At 38.0% G+C, this 21,192-nt stretch overlaps 1 protein-coding gene across 3 annotated transcripts in view; it reads right to left on the reverse strand.

Annotated features, from left to right (window-relative positions):
• prdm5 (PR domain containing 5) overlaps nt 1-21,192 on the reverse strand; it is a 316,540-nt gene that overhangs the window by 227,340 nt on the left and 68,008 nt on the right. For 2 of the 3 annotated variants that reach the window (XM_039751133.1, XM_039751132.1), the window contains exons 4-5: nt 13,021-13,195; nt 1,850-2,024 (exon numbers count right to left, since the gene is read on the reverse strand). In XM_039751133.1, the coding sequence (XP_039607067.1) occupies nt 1,850-2,024; nt 13,021-13,195 (350 nt within the window). Of the gene's footprint in view, nt 1-1,849; nt 2,025-8,197; nt 8,359-13,020; nt 13,196-21,192 lie in introns of those variants that run through there. The other variant, XM_039751134.1, reaches the window with a different exon arrangement.

Consider the following 21,192-nt stretch of genomic DNA (forward strand, 5'->3'; position numbering starts at 1 on the left):
ATTGAAAAAGGTGTGGCAGTAATCAGGCCTGGGGGTGGCTACGGAAATTGAACTCAGGTGTGATACACCACAGTTAGGTTCTTTTTAACAAGGGGGCAATTATTTTTTCACACAGGGCCATGTAGGTTTGGATTTTTTTCTCCCTAAATAATAAAAACCATCATTTAAAAACTGCATTTTGTGTTTACTTGTGTTATATTTGACTAATGGTTAAATGTGTTTGATGATCAGAAACATTTTGTGTGACAAACATGCAAAAGAATAAGAAATCAGGAAGGGGGCAAATAGTTTTTCACACCACTGTACAATACAAGTCATAAAATGAATTATTCCAAATGTCATATATACATGTTTCTCTTTGTCAGCGCGGCTTTGACATCATGGATCAGAAGGCGCATACTAATTCAGCGTGAGCAGGAACACTCAAGTATAAAACTGAATAAAAAAAATTAACATCCGCAGTCATTTTCAGTCACTCAAAACACTCACATCCACGTCCAAAGTTTTACCAGTCTCGTTCGCGCACAAGATCTGACACGGTTTTCAAATAAAGAGGGGGTGTAACAAAACAAGTTTGTGCCACGTCTTATAAATAAACTATTTGAAAATGGTGTCAGATTGTTTATGTGGAAGCTTGAGAGTGAGTGAGAGAATAAAATTGAAAATAAAATTTGACAAGTAGTATAAATTTACAGATGCAAATCAAAATGTATGTTTTTATTGTATGATATAAACAATAAGAGCAGCTCACTACTCAAAATGGTAAATTTGGGAAGCAGCTGAAATCGAAACCGCGACCTCTTGATTGGAAGGCAGCAGTTCTTAGCATTGCACCACGCAAGCTGTCGTATCAACAGCCTACCGTAACCTGTTTTCTTTTTCCTTCGGTTAAATTCTTGAATAAAAGGGCGCTTGTATTGTTACACTTGTACCTTTTGTGAAAGTGTTTATTTCATATTTGTATTTCAGGCTTCACACATTATACATTTCATATCTACATTTCGTCAATTATTACTAAAATATGAAAAACGTTTCTGTGTTAACGTTTTACAGAGATTGTTGATGACACTGAACACACATGCAATATATGTATTCCAAATGACGATGTACTTTTTTACCCTATAAAGCTCCAGCATTTCACACAAAGATAAACACTGAGCAATAAAAAACTCCTTTGTGAAATGAACTGCGGCGGTTGAAGGGACAATGGGATAGCAGGCTGTTTGCTGTTATCAACACATTTACAGGACAAAAGACGCTGACGGAGAAGTGCGAACAGATTTAAGGTGGGCCGGATTTACAACTTTTCTCGTAGCCTCTGGTAATTCTAGTGTTAAAGGCAATCTTTACCAATTAACCACAATCCATGTAGAACAGAAATTAATCTCGGTGAAAAACATGTTGTATGAAACATATGCGATATATAACCCACTTGTTGTCCCCGACATCCCCCACTAATTGAATAATGAAAAGGGGCTCAATTCCTTAGATCAGTAACAGTAAAGTCAATAGATAAATGGAAGAAGACAACTATTGTAGAAATTAATCAGGACAGTCTGGGCACTATTCAGGTAGGTAAGTAATAATACTATAATGGTGAATTCATCTAAAGTGCTTGTGTTACTCCCTTGTTTAATATTTGTGTATCAGCAGTTAGTCACACATTTCTACTGTATATAAAAACATGTATATCTGTTTTTGAAATTGTGCATTTCGGCTGCAAGGAATTCTTTATAAAAGAAATAGTGAATTTAATAAGAAATAGTGAATGTAACTATGCTATTAACAATCTATAAAAAATACAAACAACAGAATTTAATGTAAAACAAAATATTTGCAAAATACTTACTGCCTTTGTAAAGCCTGTTTGACTGGAAATTTCTTTCCACAGTTTCTACATTTGAACTCTTTTTCTTCGCTGGGTTTTTGATGAAGTGTTTGTACGTGAGCAGCAAGTATTTCCTGACTTGAGAAGCTACTTTCACAATGTGGGCAGGCATGATCTTCCTCCTCATTTGCTGGTTCTGTAAAAAATTAAAAATCAATGCACACTGTAATGTAAACTACAAATATTTTTAAACTTAACATAAATATCGGTAAATTCACCAACTTGTTCAAATGAGATGTATAAAGATATCTTGACAAGCATTTCAGGCATTTGTTAAAATCATTTTTTCATCATAAGCCGCCCTAATTCTGGGTGTGCATAAGTAATGTGATATTTTACTTCATAATGGAAACATGCACAATAAACAAGAATAGTTGTGTCAAATATTTAAAATATTAAAAGGTGTACTTCAATATAAATATTTAAAATCTAAACATTATCAACTCTGTATTTTTTGCATCCTTATAGATGTTCATAGAGGACTAGATTCCTTATAAAGGATCAAAAATCAAAACTAACATAATTTTCATAATCAGCAACTTCACAAAAGCATAAAATGATACTTTACATGTCAGTTTTACCTATCCATTTTTAAGTTTTGGGAAATGCAGCAACTTTGATCCCTAATACTACAATACGATACTACCAAATCCTTCTAATTACTTTTGCTGAAGACACAAATTTACTCTGTATAATAAGACTGTAACTTCCTACACAAATATGGTCCAAAAATATTTAAAAAATGAGTGTTTTTCAGGTCTAGAGGTCCCAAAATAGGGCAAAACCCAAAATCTTGATGTCCTGCATAACTAGACATCAAGACGAGTCGAACAGTATATCATATCTTGTGGTTTTCCCATACTGGTGAGTCAGGAGGCACCAGGATCAAAAAAAGAAACTGTAGTGATTACAAAGTGTTCATAAGAAATGCAGCTTTTATTTTCAGAATATCAATAAACTGTATGTCAAAAAATCATGCTTATTCTTTACACCATTTAAGTAATGACTCATGCAAGTTTGGTGAAAGAATTATGCCTAGTAGATGCTCACCAGACACAGCATGGCATCACATGTTACAGCTGTACAATACAAACATTACTGGCATTACAGATGAACAACTCTAAATCCTCTTATATTGTTGCCTTTTTTATCAGAGTTCTTAATTATGTGCTCAATAATAACTAATATTATTGCGACAAAGACATTTTGCCTAATAACTCTGGTTAAATGCCAAATGAATCTGCCAACTATATCACTGCCTTGTATTGTATAGGTTTGAACCTCTTTTTAGGTTACAAAGATTATCACCAAGAAATTTTCAAATAATTAATAAGTTGAAGCATACCATGAAATCATGCATAAAACAACATTGTTAACAATATCAACCTCTACATTACTGTAGCTGGCTGAGGCATGTTTATTCCTCTTTATCCTTAGCACCTTCCTTGAGTAAAGAGCCTTGTTTATTATCTTAATCTTTGGAATCCTTGGATTTCAACCCTAATTGCACCTTTGCTACTGAATAGATATCTTTGTCTTTCCTGGAGGTTGATGAAAAACAAACAAATGTTGCACAAAAAGGGGTAGCTCCGTGCTCAGCTCACCTAAAACATACAGTATATGACAGCCACAAAGTGATGGTGGCACTCTTGGATGCAAGAAGAGCACAAAATTGTGTACTTTACTAAGAACAAAACTGAGCAACATTTTGCTAGTCACAACTTTTCTCATAATTTCCTCTCATGGGTCTGGGATATGCCAATTACTGCTTTACGCATCTATAATGTGCAACAATATGCTCGCTAATGCTCTGTAAACTTAAAATAGTTCTCTTTGTGCTCTGTCTGCTGTGATCTGTAGCCTTCTAGAGCACATGTTTTGTAATAGTGTAAAGATGCCTCAAAATTTTGTTGCTTCTTACCATTTGCTGTTAACATCACCAAATCAAATTTTTACACAATGCTATTATCCAAAATACCTCAATTTTTGGTAAATTCACTTTTAAAATAAATGTAACTATATATTTTATAACAAATACTATCACACATAATTAGATGGAAAAAAAGTTCTCTAAGAGACTGTTACATCTTATAAAAAGAAAAACTAAAAAAAGTAACTAAAATAAGTAACTAAAAGAAGCTAAAATAAATTTATAGCAGATTAACCCATTTTGTTACAAGTAGATATAGGATATATGTGATTAGAAAAATTAAGAAATTTATAGCACTAAAACATGTCAAGATAAATGTTTAGAATGTTCTAATTTATAGTTTAATAAAGTATAAACTTCCGACTCTTGAATAATGTAATTGTGGATAGAATATATAATAGGCAACCATTGTGAAACACAACAAAGCAGCACATAATTAAAAGAAACATTAGGTTCTTTGTTTAAATACACAACCTTTAAGAAAAACGGACTCTCCTTATCTTTCATGATACTTAGACAAACACGTTCTTTCATTCATTTATTTCTGAAACAGTTTACTCCAATACAAGGTTACGAAGAACTGGAACCTCTTGGGCACTATAAGAACAAGGTAAGTAACCGCCATGGAAGAAGCAAAAGGTCACTGTTGTCCAAATTCATAAAAATAACCACAGTCACACCCATGCAATTCTAATTTAGAGTCTAGAGTCTATAAAAGCTTTGGAATATGGAAGGAAACCAATGTATCTGAAGAAAAAGGTAAACTGAAGAAAGCAGACAATGGAAGAATGTACAAACTCCACACTGTGCCCCAGCTAGACCTTGAATGCAGGACCCCAAAGGTACAACAGGTCTAGCCACCTCCATAAAACTATAATTAAAAAGAGTATATTTATTAAATATTATCCAGTATTTCATAGTAAAATCTATATAATGTGTTAAATACAGCTAATAATTTCTAACTGCATGATAAACTTTTCTTAGATTATATAGAATGCTACCACTCCAAAAATATGAAACACTACTGAAACAAAAAAGAAATATGTTTTTGCTAGATGGAATTAAGAACAATTAAATAGTGTACATAATGAAAGAATAATGATGCCAAATCAGAAAAAGTACTGATTCTCACTGTGGGTAAAAAAGGAACTGTTGAGGCATGTGTCTGATTCACTGTCTAGTAATGAAGCTCCATAATCAATAATTCAATTTAATATTCAAATCTTCTTCTTCCTCTTTTGGCTGCTCCTGTTAGTGGTTGCCACAGTGGATCATCTTCTTCCATATCTTTCTGTCCTCTGCATCTTGTTCTGTTACGCCCATCACCTGCATGTCTTCTCTCATCACAACCATAAACCTTCTCTTAGGCCTTCCTCTTATTCTCTTGCCTGGCAGCTCTATCCTTAGCATCCTTCTCCCAATATACTCAGCATCTCTCCTCTGCACATATCCAAACCAACGCAATCTCACCTCTCTGAATTTGTCTCCCAACTGTTCAACCCAAGCTGATCCTCTAATGTACTTATTTCTAATTCTATCCATCCTTGTCACGCCCAATGCAAATCTTAGCATCTTTAACTCTGTTATATCATCATAGTCCACGGGGACTACTGTTTAATCTTGTCTGTCAACCTGTCCATCACCATGGCAAATAAGAAAGGGCTCCTTGCATCCTCACCATTCCACTGACCTCCCTCTCATTTACACACATGTATTCTGTCTTGTCCCTACTGACCTTCATTCTTCTCCTCTCTAGAGCATATCTCCACCTCTCCAGGGTCTCCATATCCTATTATACACCTGCCAAACTGTAGCCAACTTGTCATGAACGCATTTCCCACATATGAATTCTAAGGGCACCCGACTCTTGCCTCCAAGAATGTTTCGCTGCCTTCAGTTTCTCTTACGTTTTTCCATTGTTTCAGTTGCACATCTGCTCTTTGATCCTCATAAGGAGTACTTTACCTCCAACATCCAACTTCTGTCATCTGCTAGGGGTTCAACTTCAACCAGACTGCTCCTCCCACTCACCACCTGACACTGGAAAATCCAGACTATTAGAGAATCACAAGATACAAACATAAAGTTTATACCATTGAGCATTTTTGCTTATACTGTAATATGATGTTATAAATTGCATAGTATGGTTGTTCTTTAATTGACATACTTTTGAATTGTCTGAGTGCATTTATCTCTGTGCATTTTTAATAGCACACCTTTGCAGGCATTCTTTTTTCCGGCATGCTTTTGTCAGTGTGTCACATCATTTGACTACCCCTAACAATAACTTTACCTTTAAGTGTTCATTAAAACCATATATTTCCTAAAACACAAATCTATAAAATGTACTTTGTATAGTATGTATTTTAGAACAAATCAATGTTAAAAAAAATATATTTTTCATTGCCAACTGCAAAATACACTAGCCTTTTGTATAAAATATATTATGTATATTGTTTACCTGCATAAAAGATAAACATACATGAGATGTTTAATTGAAGTTTAGCTTCTCAAGTATAGTTTGAAAATCAAGATCAGAGTAAAGGCCTAAGCAAAGTAGTGCACTTCTGAAAGCATACAAGACTGCTTTTTGACTTTCTGCATTTGGAATAGTAACTCCTTTCATAAAAGATGATGGTACTTTTTGATTAGTGCTGCACTTGCCAAAAGAGGAAAAACTGACAATTATTTAAATGTTGCCATTTAAAGCCACAGTACTCTGTGAATCTTCTCACACATGTAAGTTTCTTTGAGAATGTGAAAGAAACAGTAAAATCTGTTATGTATAAGATAAAAGGAACAAACAGATCTAAGTAGTAGCAAATGATTGCTTAAAGCACTGACTCTTGTGGTCTGAAATCCAATGGTAGAAAATCAAAACTAATATGCACATTAGGTTGCTGTTAAATTTATCAGTAGTATTACGTTTTAAAGTATTACAAGGTTGCATATATAATGTTACAATAAAAATAAATATATTAAGTCTTGCATACATTTCTGAAAACCATACAGAAGAATAAAGTTTGGAAAAATGCATGAAAGAGAGAGGTTTAGGAATTTGTTTAAAACAATGTACAAATAACTGTAGAAGCTTCAAAAATATATTTAAATTAAAAATTTTGTAAGATATCCACTAAAACACAGATATAACCTTAAACTTGATTTATCTACTTTTAATAAAAACTTCTACAAAATATGAAAAGGAGCCAGGAAACACTAACCATACCATTCCAAGCACACTACAAATCTCTGCAGAATATTTTACCATGAACAGACAGGAATACTCAACAGTACAAAATTAGATGTTACATAAGCCACAGAAAGTAAATAGTTTACTTCTAAAAATAAACTAAAAGGAACCAAAAAGTGTACCACAAGATTTAGACTTGCAAATGTATTTAGGCTGCTAATCCATTTATTTATAAACTACATTGTAACTCTAAATGTTTAATTTACAAGATAAAATTGTGATAACATGAACAAAAAATAAAACATTCTTATCATTTATGGCTAAAATTCTTTTCATTTTTATTACTATTTAATTTAATATTGTTTCTTTGTATCAGTATACTGCTGCTGGATTATGTGAATTTCCCCTTGGGATTAATAAAGTATCTATCTATCTATCTATCTAAAACTCCAGCATATTAAATGCTTTTTAAAGCGTGATGTGTTTCATTGTTTGGGCAACATATCTTGGTTAAAATAATTTGCTTTTATAAAAAAAAAATAAAACATTTAAATCCTCTGCCTTTTTCTTTTTTTTTGTACTATATGTATTGTGTAATATAATGTATATAATGCAGAAAACAGAATAAACACTGATGAAAATAATAAATCTATAACTAATTAAATAAAATTAAATGATATGGTTCATTTAAACTAAAAAACGCTGTAGGTCAGTATTAAAACAAGTTAGAAAATGTATGCATAGTGTAACATTCAAGTGCATTAAATGACTCAGCTAACTGATTTGAAAGTTGGAGCATTCTGAATTCTTTGTTACTTTATTAAAGAGTCAGTTATTACATTTTGCATGGAATATGTTTGTAACAGTGAGTCATTTTCACATAACACATAATAACAAAATGCACTTAAATGCAGTGGTGAAGAAGAGACAGCAGGGAGGGTAGACTATGTGCAGAGGAGTATCTCCAAGATTACAAGGGGATGTGTATAATACAATAGATACAATTGAGACAGACAGACATAAGTACAGACAGTCCCCAGGTTACGTACGAGATAGGGACTGTAGGTTTGTACTTAAGTTGAATTTGTATGTAAGTCGGAACAGGTATATTATTTTAATAAATGCTATTGTTGACCGACTGTAACCAAGTGCTCTGCCAATGAATGATGGAGTTTCACCTCTTTCTGACCTTTGGCAGCCGTGTGTGGTGGGCGGGCAGTGAAACCACTTGCCGCCGAGAGCCACCCGAGGGAAGCTACACTTCGTGAGCAACGAAATCGCCCCCATCCAGCCACTGCTTGCAGCGTCCCCAGGCTGAAGATGACAGTATGGCAGTTACTGAGGCGCATGTGTCGCAGCTGCGGCCTGGTTCGTATGTCCGTAACCTGGGGACTACCTGTATATAGTACAAATAACATTAAGTACAGGCTGTCAAATTCAATCACAGTACACTGGAGTTGCAATCATACAGTTCAATACAGGTAATGTAAAATGCGCATACAATAATGCCAGTACAATGAGAACTATGCAAATAATACTATTAACAAACACATAATATTACAGTGACAGATTCTAAAGTGACATAATGTTAAAGTAAAATACAATAAAGTGACATGGCTTATGCTGATATGGTAACATTTAAAGTGACACATTATGAAAAAGGGTTATACAGTAGTTGGTGGTCGTAATGTACAGTAGTTTCTTAGCAGAGAAGAGGCATCAGACCCAGAAAGTAACCATCCCCCTCTCCTCTTGGGAAGAGTGAAAGAGTCTAATGGCTCTGGGGACATAAGATGTTTTGTATCTTTCAATATAGACGTTCTGTGGTAGCAGACTACAACTAAACAAACTCCTTTGGTTAATTATGGTGGTGTATAGTGGGTGATGGTCATTGTCCATAATACATAATCCTCTTCTCTGACACTGTCACCAGAGTCCATTTCCATGCCATCCACAGATCTTGTTCACCTGGGACCTCATGCATAACCCAAGCATAGAATTCACACAAAAACATGGCACACAGACAAAATGTACATACGCACTAAAAAAATCCATATTCTTCCATTCCATATATCCCAGTCAGCGTATAAAGTAGCGCACGTGCACATGCCTGATGCCACTCCCCAACTCCTCAGAGAATTATGCCTCTTTGAATATGCAAATCAATATAAATATCCCTTAAACTCAGCGTTCTGTTAAAATGCAATGGCAAAAGCACAGGGGAAAATAGAAGAATTTCAGCGAATACCAAGTGAAGGCAAGGAAAAACGTATTTATTTGTTGGTTTAAACAGAGGTATAAAAAACAAAAGGAAGTTGATTGAGTGACAAAGTGTCGGAGAAACTCGAAAGTTCAAGTTCACAAAGTTGTACAGTCCCCGAAATAAAACAGTTGTCAGATATCAAGTGGCCATGAAAAGGCAAGTCATAGCCCACTGTCGGAGAGTCATATGGAAGCTTATTAGGGTACAGAGAAAAGAAAAAAAAAATAGGCACACAGCACAGAACTTTTATCTCGAAATTTCCACTTTAATCAGGTGGTTTATTTTGTCATTATAGTAGAAAATCATAAACTTCATCTTAAAATCGTTTAATTTACTAGTTTCTCAAATACCATCGTAACTAAACTAGCACGTTAAATGCTTTGTATTGTATGTGTTCATCATGGGGGAGAAAAAGATTAAATCAACTGACGGTGCTGAAGGAAGTCAGATGCACGACAGCCCCTGCGTCCATAAGGAGCAACAGAGCGACATCACCTTACGGGAAAACATTTTACTGGGTGCCGATAACAAAGACGAGGTATGTGCCGGGGGAGAGATTGAAAACATATTTAAAATAACCCACTTTGTCCCCTGCTCATACCTCGTAGATGACGCGCACCCGGAGGTCGTCATAAAAACGACAAGTCATCCCGAAGACAGTTGTGCACTCTCCGAAGGGAACAAGAGCACGAAAGACTTCCACATGAGGTCGGACAGCCACGGACACGTGACCAGTCCCGAAGTATCATGGGAAGGAGAAGGTCAACCGTGGTCTGTAGGCTGGAGTCAGGACAACCAGACGGACGCGGATTTTCCGAAAAGGGAGGGGAAAGCGGACGAAGCATGGCACGCCATGGTTAAAGGTAAGGAGTTTCGGGGAGTGATCGATCGATCCGCCGAGAAATTGAGTCAGGCCGATCGCAGTCGGCTCGAAGCTAATCTCCGGAACTCCAAATCCCAAAAGGCTGTGCGAGACCCAACTGCGCAGAACTTGCCTCCACCCAATCAAAACAGTGACTTTAATGTGCAGGAGCTGGAAAATTTAATCCAGCCTGTAAAAAGCCTTTTCCAGGTCATAATCCCCATAATGAAGATAATCGAGGAGTTGGGAGCAACTGCCAAAGCACCTATAAAGTGGGTCAATAAATATTTACGCTGCTTCGGACAGGATTTTCCATGAATGACAGATTTGGCAGTACAGGTGGGTAAATCCGGTACCGTACAAGAAGTTGGGACGCAGAGTACAAAGGCAGCGTCATTGGATAGTATTGGCTGCCAAGTACCCTTAAGTCCCACAGTTGTAGGCATGATGACCGAGTGTCTGGTGGAAAGAGCGGGGCCGTCGGAGCAGCGGGATAGTGCTGACTTATGAGTGGTCCCAAACCTTAAGACATCTGCAGTAGTCTCACATAAAACTAAACAGTAAAGGGTCTATCTCTCACCCATAGGGAGACCCAAACAGTAAGCAAACCCCAGAAGGAAAAGGAGATCCCGCAAGAAAAGCAGGGAACTCCTAACAAAGAGTGTATGTGGAGGGGATGCTTTCCACATGGGTGAGAGATAGTACGCCCCCAGCTGGACAAACGGCAACGCAGACGTTACCAGCCTGCTTCCAGTCCCGCAGGACATTACAAAATGGGAAGAGGCTATGTTATAAATGCCACTGGCTGGGCCACTTATGGCGAGACTGTCTAGGGAGAACCAGGGAGGTTGTTAAAGGGAAACAGAAGTGCCATGTCTCCCCGTTGTTCTCCTGCTCTTGTTTTACAGGAAGAAGCCGTGGTCCGGTCAGGGCAGACAGTCCCTCCCGGGGAAGGACTACCCTAGCGGGGCTGGCCGCCTTGCATTATGATGCTCAGCTGGAAGAGGAGTACTGTGATGGACAGCCGGCATTGCAGTCCAGCCGGGAAGTCCATCAACAGAAGAAAGCAGCCTTTTCACGGCACTACATCCACCAGAATGCTAGATGGCTGCTCCCCTGGATGGAAATGGTTCCTCAGATTTCCACAGGGCAGCATGGGACATGAAGCCCATCTCTTCAGCCCTGCTGGATGCCGTAGGTTCCGCCAGGAGGAGGTCACCAAGAACCAGGGGACTATTATGGTTACACCAACCCGGAAGTGCTTCAGGGTCACAAGGATGGAAGCCCATAGTACATCCGGGACACATGAAAAAGGATGATGTGGAGTTTGACCCCGGAGAAGGAGTACTTCCAGGTCATGGACTTTAAAAGGACTGTGGGAAACCCAGCAGATTGAACCGGAGTTGGGTGGTAGAGGAACGGAGCTGCTGGGAGTGCAGGATTGGTTATTGTTTATTATTATTGTGATTATTTATTTTACTGGAGAATTGTGGAGTGTGTGGTGCTTTGTGCACTTTATTCAAAATAATTATTACTTTAAACGTGTGCTCTGGACATCTGTCTGGTGGGTTCAACGGGGCAACAGTGACCCCTAGCGTCCACACTTTTATATAGTGTGAACTTTAATCAAGTTCTTGCGATGTAGCTATCACATCTATTCACAAGCAAAGATAAACATCAGAAGCTACTGTGAAAACCATTTTATATATGTAAACAGGGCACTAAATAAGCATTAGTGATGAGCAAGCACCAAAGTGTTCGGTCCGAACACATCGCGATATTCGTGTGCTCTACCGAGCACCCGAGTATAATGTAAGTCAATGGGAGACAACCAGGCACCCCCTGCTCTGAAGGGAGGGTGCCTGGTCCACTGGAAAAGGTCAGAAAGTGACAGAAACACCACCCAAATGGACCGGGGAACAGCATGGGGACGATGTCTGGATGCATCTTGGACTTCCAAGTCACTGCTGGGAACCAGTTTGTCCAAGTTGTACGCCACTTTTACAGGCTGACAAAAATACCCCAAACCCCCCCCCCCAAAAAATCAATTTTACAGGAAAAATGACACTCTAAAACATTATATGCCAGTGCCTGCAGGTGAGCTGACACTCAAAAACATTGTCGGGCAACCGGTGCGCACGCCGCAGAATTTTCTAGGGGTGCCGCGAAAACTTTTGTAAAATATTTAAAATTGCTAATGTTTTTGAACTTTTGGTTGATTAAAAAGATAATGTTTAAAAAAAAAATTTATGTTGGAAAATCAGATAACGGAACACTTACGGAAATGAAGTCTAAGAAACGTGACAGACTTCAAATGATTAACAAGGAAATGCGCGTCTGTCTTTCGAAAGTTGATCCTCGCATCAATCTCATATGTGCTGAAAAACAATCTCAACGTTCACATTAATTAAATTTAAGATTTATCCTTTGATTCCTTTATTAATAAAATGTCTTTCAAACTTGTAAAATTAACTTTTTATTGGTGATTGTACATAGATTGTGTGGTCACGACTTTATTTATGGGCAGTCCCTCAGATGCGCCGCGAAAGAAAATTTTTGGACTTAGTGCGCCGCAACTCGAAAAAGGTTGCCTTTCACTGCCCTAAAACATGATATTGGAGTGCCTGCAGGTGAGCTGACGCTCTAAAACATTATATGCGAGTGCATGCTGTTTAGCACCCGATGACGTGTTCTGGCCAGCCAATCACTGTAATGCCAGCACCTGACATGGCTACTGGCATTACAGTGAGGGGAGTACTTAGCTGCCCCTTGATTGGCTGTCTTCAACCTGCGAAACGTGCGGGGCGGAGACTCGCTCATCACTAATAAGCATCCATTGGCTTGTTGGAAGCTTTTAAATTACATGTACCCAAATAATTTTCCATACCCTTTTCTGTTGTCTGCTGTATATCTTTTGTGTTTTCTTCCTCTTCCTTGATGATGACTTCCTCTTCCTCCTCTTCCTCTTCCAGTTCTTCCATGTCACTATCCAAGTAGCCAATTAGAAGTTCTGTGTCAGTGTCAATGTCATCAACAGCCAAGTAAAATATATTTTCTCCATCCTGTCATTGGGGAAATAAACACAACTTGTAATAAAGTGAGGTACCTATAGACCAAACACAAAGACCACCCTGGTGTTAAAAGTTTTACTACATTTAATTAGTTTCAACAAGTTCTAAAAACAGAATCCAATTTTCAAATGTTTATATTTCCAATTTTTCATAAATATATCATTATTTAGTACAGGGGTCTGCAAAGTAAGTCCTGGATGGCTATACTTGCTGCAGGTTTTTGTTCTAACACAATTTCTAAATGAGAAATCAAATATTGCTGCTTCATTTTAGATGTCTCACCTATTAAGATTCCCCACACTTAGTTCCTTATTTTAGTCTTAAACAGCTCATCACAACTGCTGCTCCACCATGCTCCCACATGTTTAATTAACAGTATACATTATTTAAATGAAGTTAATAATTTATCTGTAAAATGTAATATACATATTTTTAAAAGCATTTCATCATACAATGATATCAAGTATACATCCTAATATTCTAATAGCATGCAGCTCCAAGAGAATAGCTCTTGGAAATCTAAACCGACTTAGAAGCCAATCATAATCTATACTAATAAAAGGCAAAGCCCTCACTGACTCACTCACTCACTCACTCACTCACTGACTCATCACTAATTCTCCAACTTCCCGTGTAGGTAGAAGGCTGAAATTTGGCATGCTCATTACTTACAACTTACTTACAAAAGTTAGGCAGGTTTCATTTCGAAATTCTACGCGTAATGGTCATAACTGGAACCTATTTTTTCGTCCTTATACTATAATATACTTCTGCTCGATGCCCGTGGGAGGCGGAGTTACGCCTCCCACGTAATTTAGTGCCTGCCCAGATAAGGCCGTCAGTCAGCGGCAATCCAATCGAAACACTGCTGCTAAATATTCACGGGTGAAGGACTGTGCTTATGCAGAGGAAGATGAGATGGTCAGGGTGGTGTTTGGCACAAACTCAGCGAAACTGCAAGAGAAACGTTTAAGTGCCGGGTCTTAGCTAACATTAAATACAGCCGTGGACATCGCACGAGATGGCATCAGCACAGCTGGGAACCTTCGATGCATGTACACCAAGTGGCTCACGTGAACTGACGCAGTGCACAGACAAAAAGCAACAGTTCCAAAGAGTGCTGAACAAAAACCGAACTACACAATTGAGAAGGCAGCAAAAAAATATGAAGCGTGTGATACATACAAGCATATTTATAAGTGCAGCTACTGCGAAAACAAAGCACATGGTGGAAAAAGTCAATGTCCCGCTAAAAGAAGACAGTGTAAAAAAAACCTGTGCATGCAGTGTGTCATGTCTCAGATAAAGAGGAAGACGAGCTGTTTATTGATGCAGTAAGAAACGAATCGATGAATGAAACCTGTTATTGACGACTTACAAACACGGAATGTAACTTGAACACAACACATCCTACAAATACGAACCCGACTGAAAGAAATAATGATAATCAAATCCTTGATGACAGCAACACTCATAACACTCACAAAACAATTACTGTATATTGACAATCATGTATTTTTTTTAAAATGTTCCCTTTTCTTTTTCATAACTTCTTTAACACAATACTTCTCATGCTTGGCGCTGGTATATATATATATATATATATATATATACCCCGATCTACATACTCTCAAATAGACAAACCACACGCCGTGGCACAACATGAGAGGCTTTGCCTCTAGCGCCGATGTCCGAGGTTCGATTCCCGAGAGGGGGTGCACGGAGTATGTACGCGCGCTTCCCGATTCATTTTATCCTCGCATCCCCTTGGTTTGAGACGAATGAAAAAACATGCGGTTAACGCAGAAAGACAGATCACCAATGGAAGCTTTATGAATAATAGATACTTTATTCGCCATCAATGATTGTTTTGGTAACGCCATACTCAGTGTATTCATTAGATGAACGGTAAAAAAGTAAGAGGGAGGGGAGGGTGACTTATTGAGGCACGCAGGCGAAACCATAATAGCACGCAGACTCGATGCGTCGGTGCGCGTCAACTAGATCTGAATTGCGCGATCACATTCAAAAAAATATATCTTTTCAAGTTCTATTTAGTCGACACAAATATCTTTGGTTGGAATGTAAGGCGAATTTACTCTTTACATTTGTATGGTGTAGAAAAAATTATGCAATGATGCCTACAGTTAACTTACATTACTTCCAAAGATATTTCTGTCAAATAAATAAAAATTCCTTCTATTTAAAATTTAAACAGAACTTGAGCAGATACGATACTTCATAATATCCATGCAGACTTGCACAAAGAGCGGGAGTCATCCGTTTTAACAAACAGCATATTGCACTGATACGAAACAGCCTGCCCATTTAATTATTTAGGAATGGATAAATAAATTAAGATTTTGTACAAATAATGTTTTTCATTTTTCTTCCTTGATGGATTCTGGCACCGCCAGCAACAGTTGCTCGCACCCCAAAGAGTGTATATATATATATATATATATATATATATATATATATATATATTCTAGCAGAATACCCGCGCTTCGCAGCGGAGAAGTAGTGTGTTAAAGTAGTAATGAAAAAGAAAAGGAAACATTTTAATAATAACGTAATTGTTTGGTCATTGTCATGAGTGTTGCTGGCATATATATATATCTATATCTATATCTATATATCTATATCTATATATATATATATATCTATATATATATCTATATATATATATATATATATCTATATCTATCTATCTATATATATATCTCGTTTGAGGTGCGAGCAGCTGTTGCTGGGGGTGCCAGAATCCATTGAGGAAGAAAAATTAAAAACATTATTTGTACAAAATCTTAATTTATCTATCCATTCCTAAATAATTAAATGGGCAGGCTATTTTGTATCAGTGCAATACGCTGCTTGTTAAAACGTTTGACTCCTAATCTTACGTGCACTTAGTGCTGCGTGGGTAATTGTTCAAGTTCTATTTAAATTTTAAATATAAGTAATTTTTATTTGGTCGACAGAAATATGTTTAGTAGGAATGAAAGCTAAATTTAATCATTATTGCATAAATTTTTCTTCACCATAGAAATTTATAGACTAAATCCAACTGCCTGATGGGCTCATCAGGCAGTACACACTCACTGCACCCACTCTCGCGAATCGAACCTCAGACGTCAGCGCTAAAGGCGAAGCCTCTCATGTTGCGCTAGGGTGTGTGGTTCGTTTATTTGACAGTATGTAGATCGGTGTATATATATATATATATATATATATATATATATATATATATATATATATATATATATATATATATATATATATATATATATATATCTATCTTTTGAGAATGCAACGTATAGTTTTGTCCAGGAGGAAAGCAATGTTGCCTCAAATCAATGGCAACCTTTTGTAGGGTGTGTCCCTGAGACTTATTAATTGTCATCGCGAAGCAAAGCCTTACTGGAAATTTGAGGCATTTCAATTGAAATGGGAGATCAGGGGGTATAACGGTGATGCCAGGAATACATTCATAGTGTGGCGCTCTGCTGTTTTTTTGTGTAGCTGCCTTCACACAGCCTCTCCGCTGCTTTATAAACGAAGACCATATAAAGCCATCACCTTGTCAATTGTGTAATGCTTTTTTTGAACAGGTTTGATGCATGGAAGTGATCACTCGTACTGCGTTCAATAAGTTCACGTGAGCTGCTCTCTTGTGTGATGTTGCGATGTCCACGGCTTAATTTAATGTTAAGTAAGACCCGGCACTTAAAAGTTTCTGGCTGCACTCCGGTTGTAATATGATGAAGCTACGCGAGGTCACTTTTGAGAATGCAAATATAGTTGTCCAGGAGAAAAGCAATCTTGCCTGAAATCAATGGCATCGTTTTGTAGGGTCTGTCCCTGAGAGCTATTACTTGTCATCGCGCAGCAGAGCCTTACTGGAAATTGGAGGCATCTGAATTGAAATGGGAGATCAGAGGGTATAAAGGGGACGCGAGGAATACATTGAGTGTGGAGAAACTCTAGAGACAGGGTGTGTATTAACTTGTGGATTTTTCTGTGAGTATTTGGTGGCAGTCTGACGAAGTTGCTTCGGAAGACGGCGTTAGCCGTGGAGCTCAGCTCAGAGCGAAATGAGGTGAATGGGAGGAGAGATGATGACGTGACTCCCCCACCCGCCTTAACCGTCAATCCCCCACAAACACAGTCTCTCGGAATTTGCATAAGCACTGCCCTTTACCTGTAATTTTAACTTAGTTACAAAGTGATCAAAACTCTCGTTTATATCCTGCGTCCTCTCATTAAACTTGTATCCCGTATTACCCGTGGGCATGACAAACACCAGCGGCAGCCTATCTATGAATTTAATTTAAACTTTAAGTTTACACCGTGCTTTGTTTCCGAAGTAGCAGCACTCATGAATATGGTTGTAAATGTCACTCACTCGCTTCTTATTGTTTCGCTGCCTTCTCAATTATATAATGCATGTTTTCTTCAGCGCTTTTTGGAGCTCTTCCTGGTTTTCTACATACTGCGTTGATAGCCAGTTCACGTGATTACGTGGAAGGCGTGATGGTGTCACATGAAACTCCATCCCTCACGGCCATCCAGCTCAACTCCATTACAGTATATGGAGAAAAATAGCTTCCAGTTATGACCATTACACGTAGAATTTCGAAATGAAACCTGCCCAACTTTTGTAAGGAAGCTGTAAGGAATGAGCCTGCCAAATTACAGCCTTCAACCTACATGGGAAGTTGGAGAATTAGTGATGAGTCAGTGAGTCAGTCAGTGAGGGCTTTGCCTTTTATTAGTATACTAGCAAAATACCCGCGCTTCGCAGCGGAGAAGTAGTGTGTTAAAGAAGCAATGAAAAGAAAAGGAAACATTTTGAAAATAACGTAACATGATTGTCAATGTAATTGTTTTGTCACTGTTGTGAGTGATGAGTGTTGTTGTCATATATATATATATATATATATATATATATACACACACACACACACATAAACATATATATATACATATCTATACATATACACATATATACATACATATATATCCATCCATCCATCCATTATCCAACCCGCTGAATCCGAACACAGGGTCACGGGGGTCTGCTGGAGCCAATCCCAGCCAACACAGGGCACAAGGCAGGAACTAATCCTGGGCAGGGTGCCAAACCACCGCAGGACACACACAAACACACCTACACACCAAGGTCAATTTAGAATCGCCATTCCACCTAACCTGCATGTCTTTGGACTGTGGGAGGAAACCGAGCGCCGGAGGAAACCCACGCAGACACGGGGAGAACATGCAAACTCCACGCAGGGAGGACCCGGGAAGCGAACCTGGGTCTCCTAACTGCGAGGCAGCAGCGCTACCACTGCGCCACCGTGCTGCCCCATACATATATATATCTACATATATACACATACATATACATACACACACACATATATAAACATATATACATATACATACATATCTACATATATACACACACAGCTATTTCATATCAGTGCAATACGCTGCTTGTTAAAACGGATAACTCCCGCTCTTACGTGCAAGTCTGCGTGGATATTATGAACTATCGTATTTGTTCAAGTTCTATTTAAATTTTAAATAGAAGGAATTTTTATTTAGTCGACAGAAATATCTTTGGTAGGAATGGTAAAAACAGACAGGAATATTATTCCTGAATAAATCAACTCAAACCTTAAATAACATAATATTTTGCTCTCCATAAAAATATATCCTGTCTAAATTATACAAGTTAGAAATAAAGTAATCATTAAAAGAACAAACATTCAAATTTCTTTACTCTTATGTAATTTTATATAAAAAATAAACTTAGATTTTAAATATCCCAAAAGATTTTGCTCTCCATAAAAATATATCCTGTCAAAATTATACAAATTCAAATATGAACATGCTGCATAAAAAACCTGGAAATATAAATAAAATGTGTTCCTTTCAGCAATAACAAATCAAATCATTCAGTTGTCTTTGCTCATATGTCATTTTAGAGCTGGACGCCTGGCATCTTTTTTTGGCAACAAATTTGTTTATGTTTGGTGTGAGGTTCTGTGTTGTGGAGATTCTCAGGATGGATTGCAGGTGCTCATCAGTGAGGCGACTCCTGTGTGCTGTTTTGTTAGTCTTTATCACTGAGAAGAGCTTCTCACACAGATATGTGGTACCAAACATGCCCAAGGTTCGAGCCGCATGTAGACAGACTTTTTTTGTTCTTCAAAGTCACCAAAGCGCCGTGCAAACTCAGTGCGCTCAGTTTATCAGCAAAGTGCGTATTTGGGAACACCGTAGTGACGACTTGGTTCAAGATTACTTGGCAACAGGGAAAGTAGGGCAAGTTGCACTGGTGCATTTGTGTCTCCCATAAAAGTAGCTTCACTTGAAATCACTTCACAGCTGAAGCGCTGCATTATGGGATCTGTAGTTTATTGTGGTACCAGCGCTTCATATACCCGGGCCATTAATAACAATAATACAGTATATAAAATGATCTCGGGCGGATATAATTACACTGGTCGGATGTGGCCCATGGCCCTTGAGTTTGACAAATATGGACTAAATAGAACTTGAAAAGATATATTTTTTGAAATGTGATCGCGCAATTCAGATAGAGTTGACGCGCACTACAGCCTGCATCCTCCCCTCGCTCTTACTTTTTTACCGTTCATCTAATGAATACACTGAGTATGGCTTTACCAAAACAATCATTGATGGCGAATAAAGTATCCATTATTCGAATATGTAGATCGGGATATATATATACATATATATATACCCGCGTATCGCAGCGGAGAAGTAGTGTGTTAAAAAGCTAGAAAAGAAAAGGGAACATTTTAAAAATAACGTAACATGACTGTCAATATACAGTATTTGTTTTGTGAGTGTTACTGAGTGTTGCTGTCATCAAGGATTTGATTATCATTATTTCTTTCAATCAGGCTCGTATTTGTAGGATGTGTTGTGTTCAAGTTACATTCCGTGTTTGTCAATCGTTGTAAAGATGACAGGTTTCTTTCATCGATTCGTTTCTTACTGCATCAATAAACAGCTCGTCTTTTCTTTATCTGAGACCTGACACACTGCATGCACGGGTTTTTTTTACACTGCCTTCCTTTAGCGGGACATTGACTTTTTCCACCGTGTGCTTTGTTTCCGCAGTAGCTGGATTTATGAATATGCTTATCAGGCGCTTCATATTTTTTGCTGCCTTTTCAATTGTGTAATTGGGTTTTGTTCAGCTCTTTAGAACTGTTGCCTTTTATCTGTGCACTTCGTCAGTTCACGTGAGCCGCTCGGTGTACATGCATCGAAGGTTCCCAGCTGTGCTGGTGCCATCTCGTGCTATGTCCGTGGCTGTATTTAATGTTACCTTAGTCCTGGCACTTAAAACTTTCTCTCGCAGTTTCGCTGAGTTTGTGTCAAACACCACCTTGACCATCTCATCTTCATCTCCATAAACACAGTCCTTCACCCGTGAATATTTACCCGTGGCAGTTTGCTATTGGATTGCCGCTGACGGACGGCCTTATATGGGCAGGCACTAAATTACAAACGCCAGCAGCAGCCTGTCTATGAACTTAATTTAAAGTGTAGGTTTACATCGTGCTTTGTTTCCGAAGTAGCAGAACTCATGAATATGGTTGTATATGTCACTCGCTCGCTTCTTATTGTTTCGCTGCCTTCTCAATTATATAATGCATGTTTTCTTCAGCGCTTTTTTGAGGACTTCCTGGTTTTCTATGTACTGCGTGATTACGTGGGAGGCGTGATGATGTCACACGAAACTCCGCCCCCACGGCGTTGAAGCTCATCTCCATTACAGTAAATGGACAAAAACTGCTTCCAGTTATGACCATTGCGCATAGAATTTCGATATAAAACCTGCCCAACTTTTGTAAGGAAGCTGTAAGGAATGAACCTGCCAAATTTCAAGCCTTCCACCCACACGGGAAGTTGGAGAATTAGTGATGAGTCAGTGAGTGAGTGAG

Source organism: Polypterus senegalus, chromosome 4, assembly GCF_016835505.1.
Source record: "Polypterus senegalus isolate Bchr_013 chromosome 4, ASM1683550v1, whole genome shotgun sequence".
Lineage (NCBI taxonomy): Eukaryota > Metazoa > Chordata > Cladistia > Polypteriformes > Polypteridae > Polypterus > Polypterus senegalus.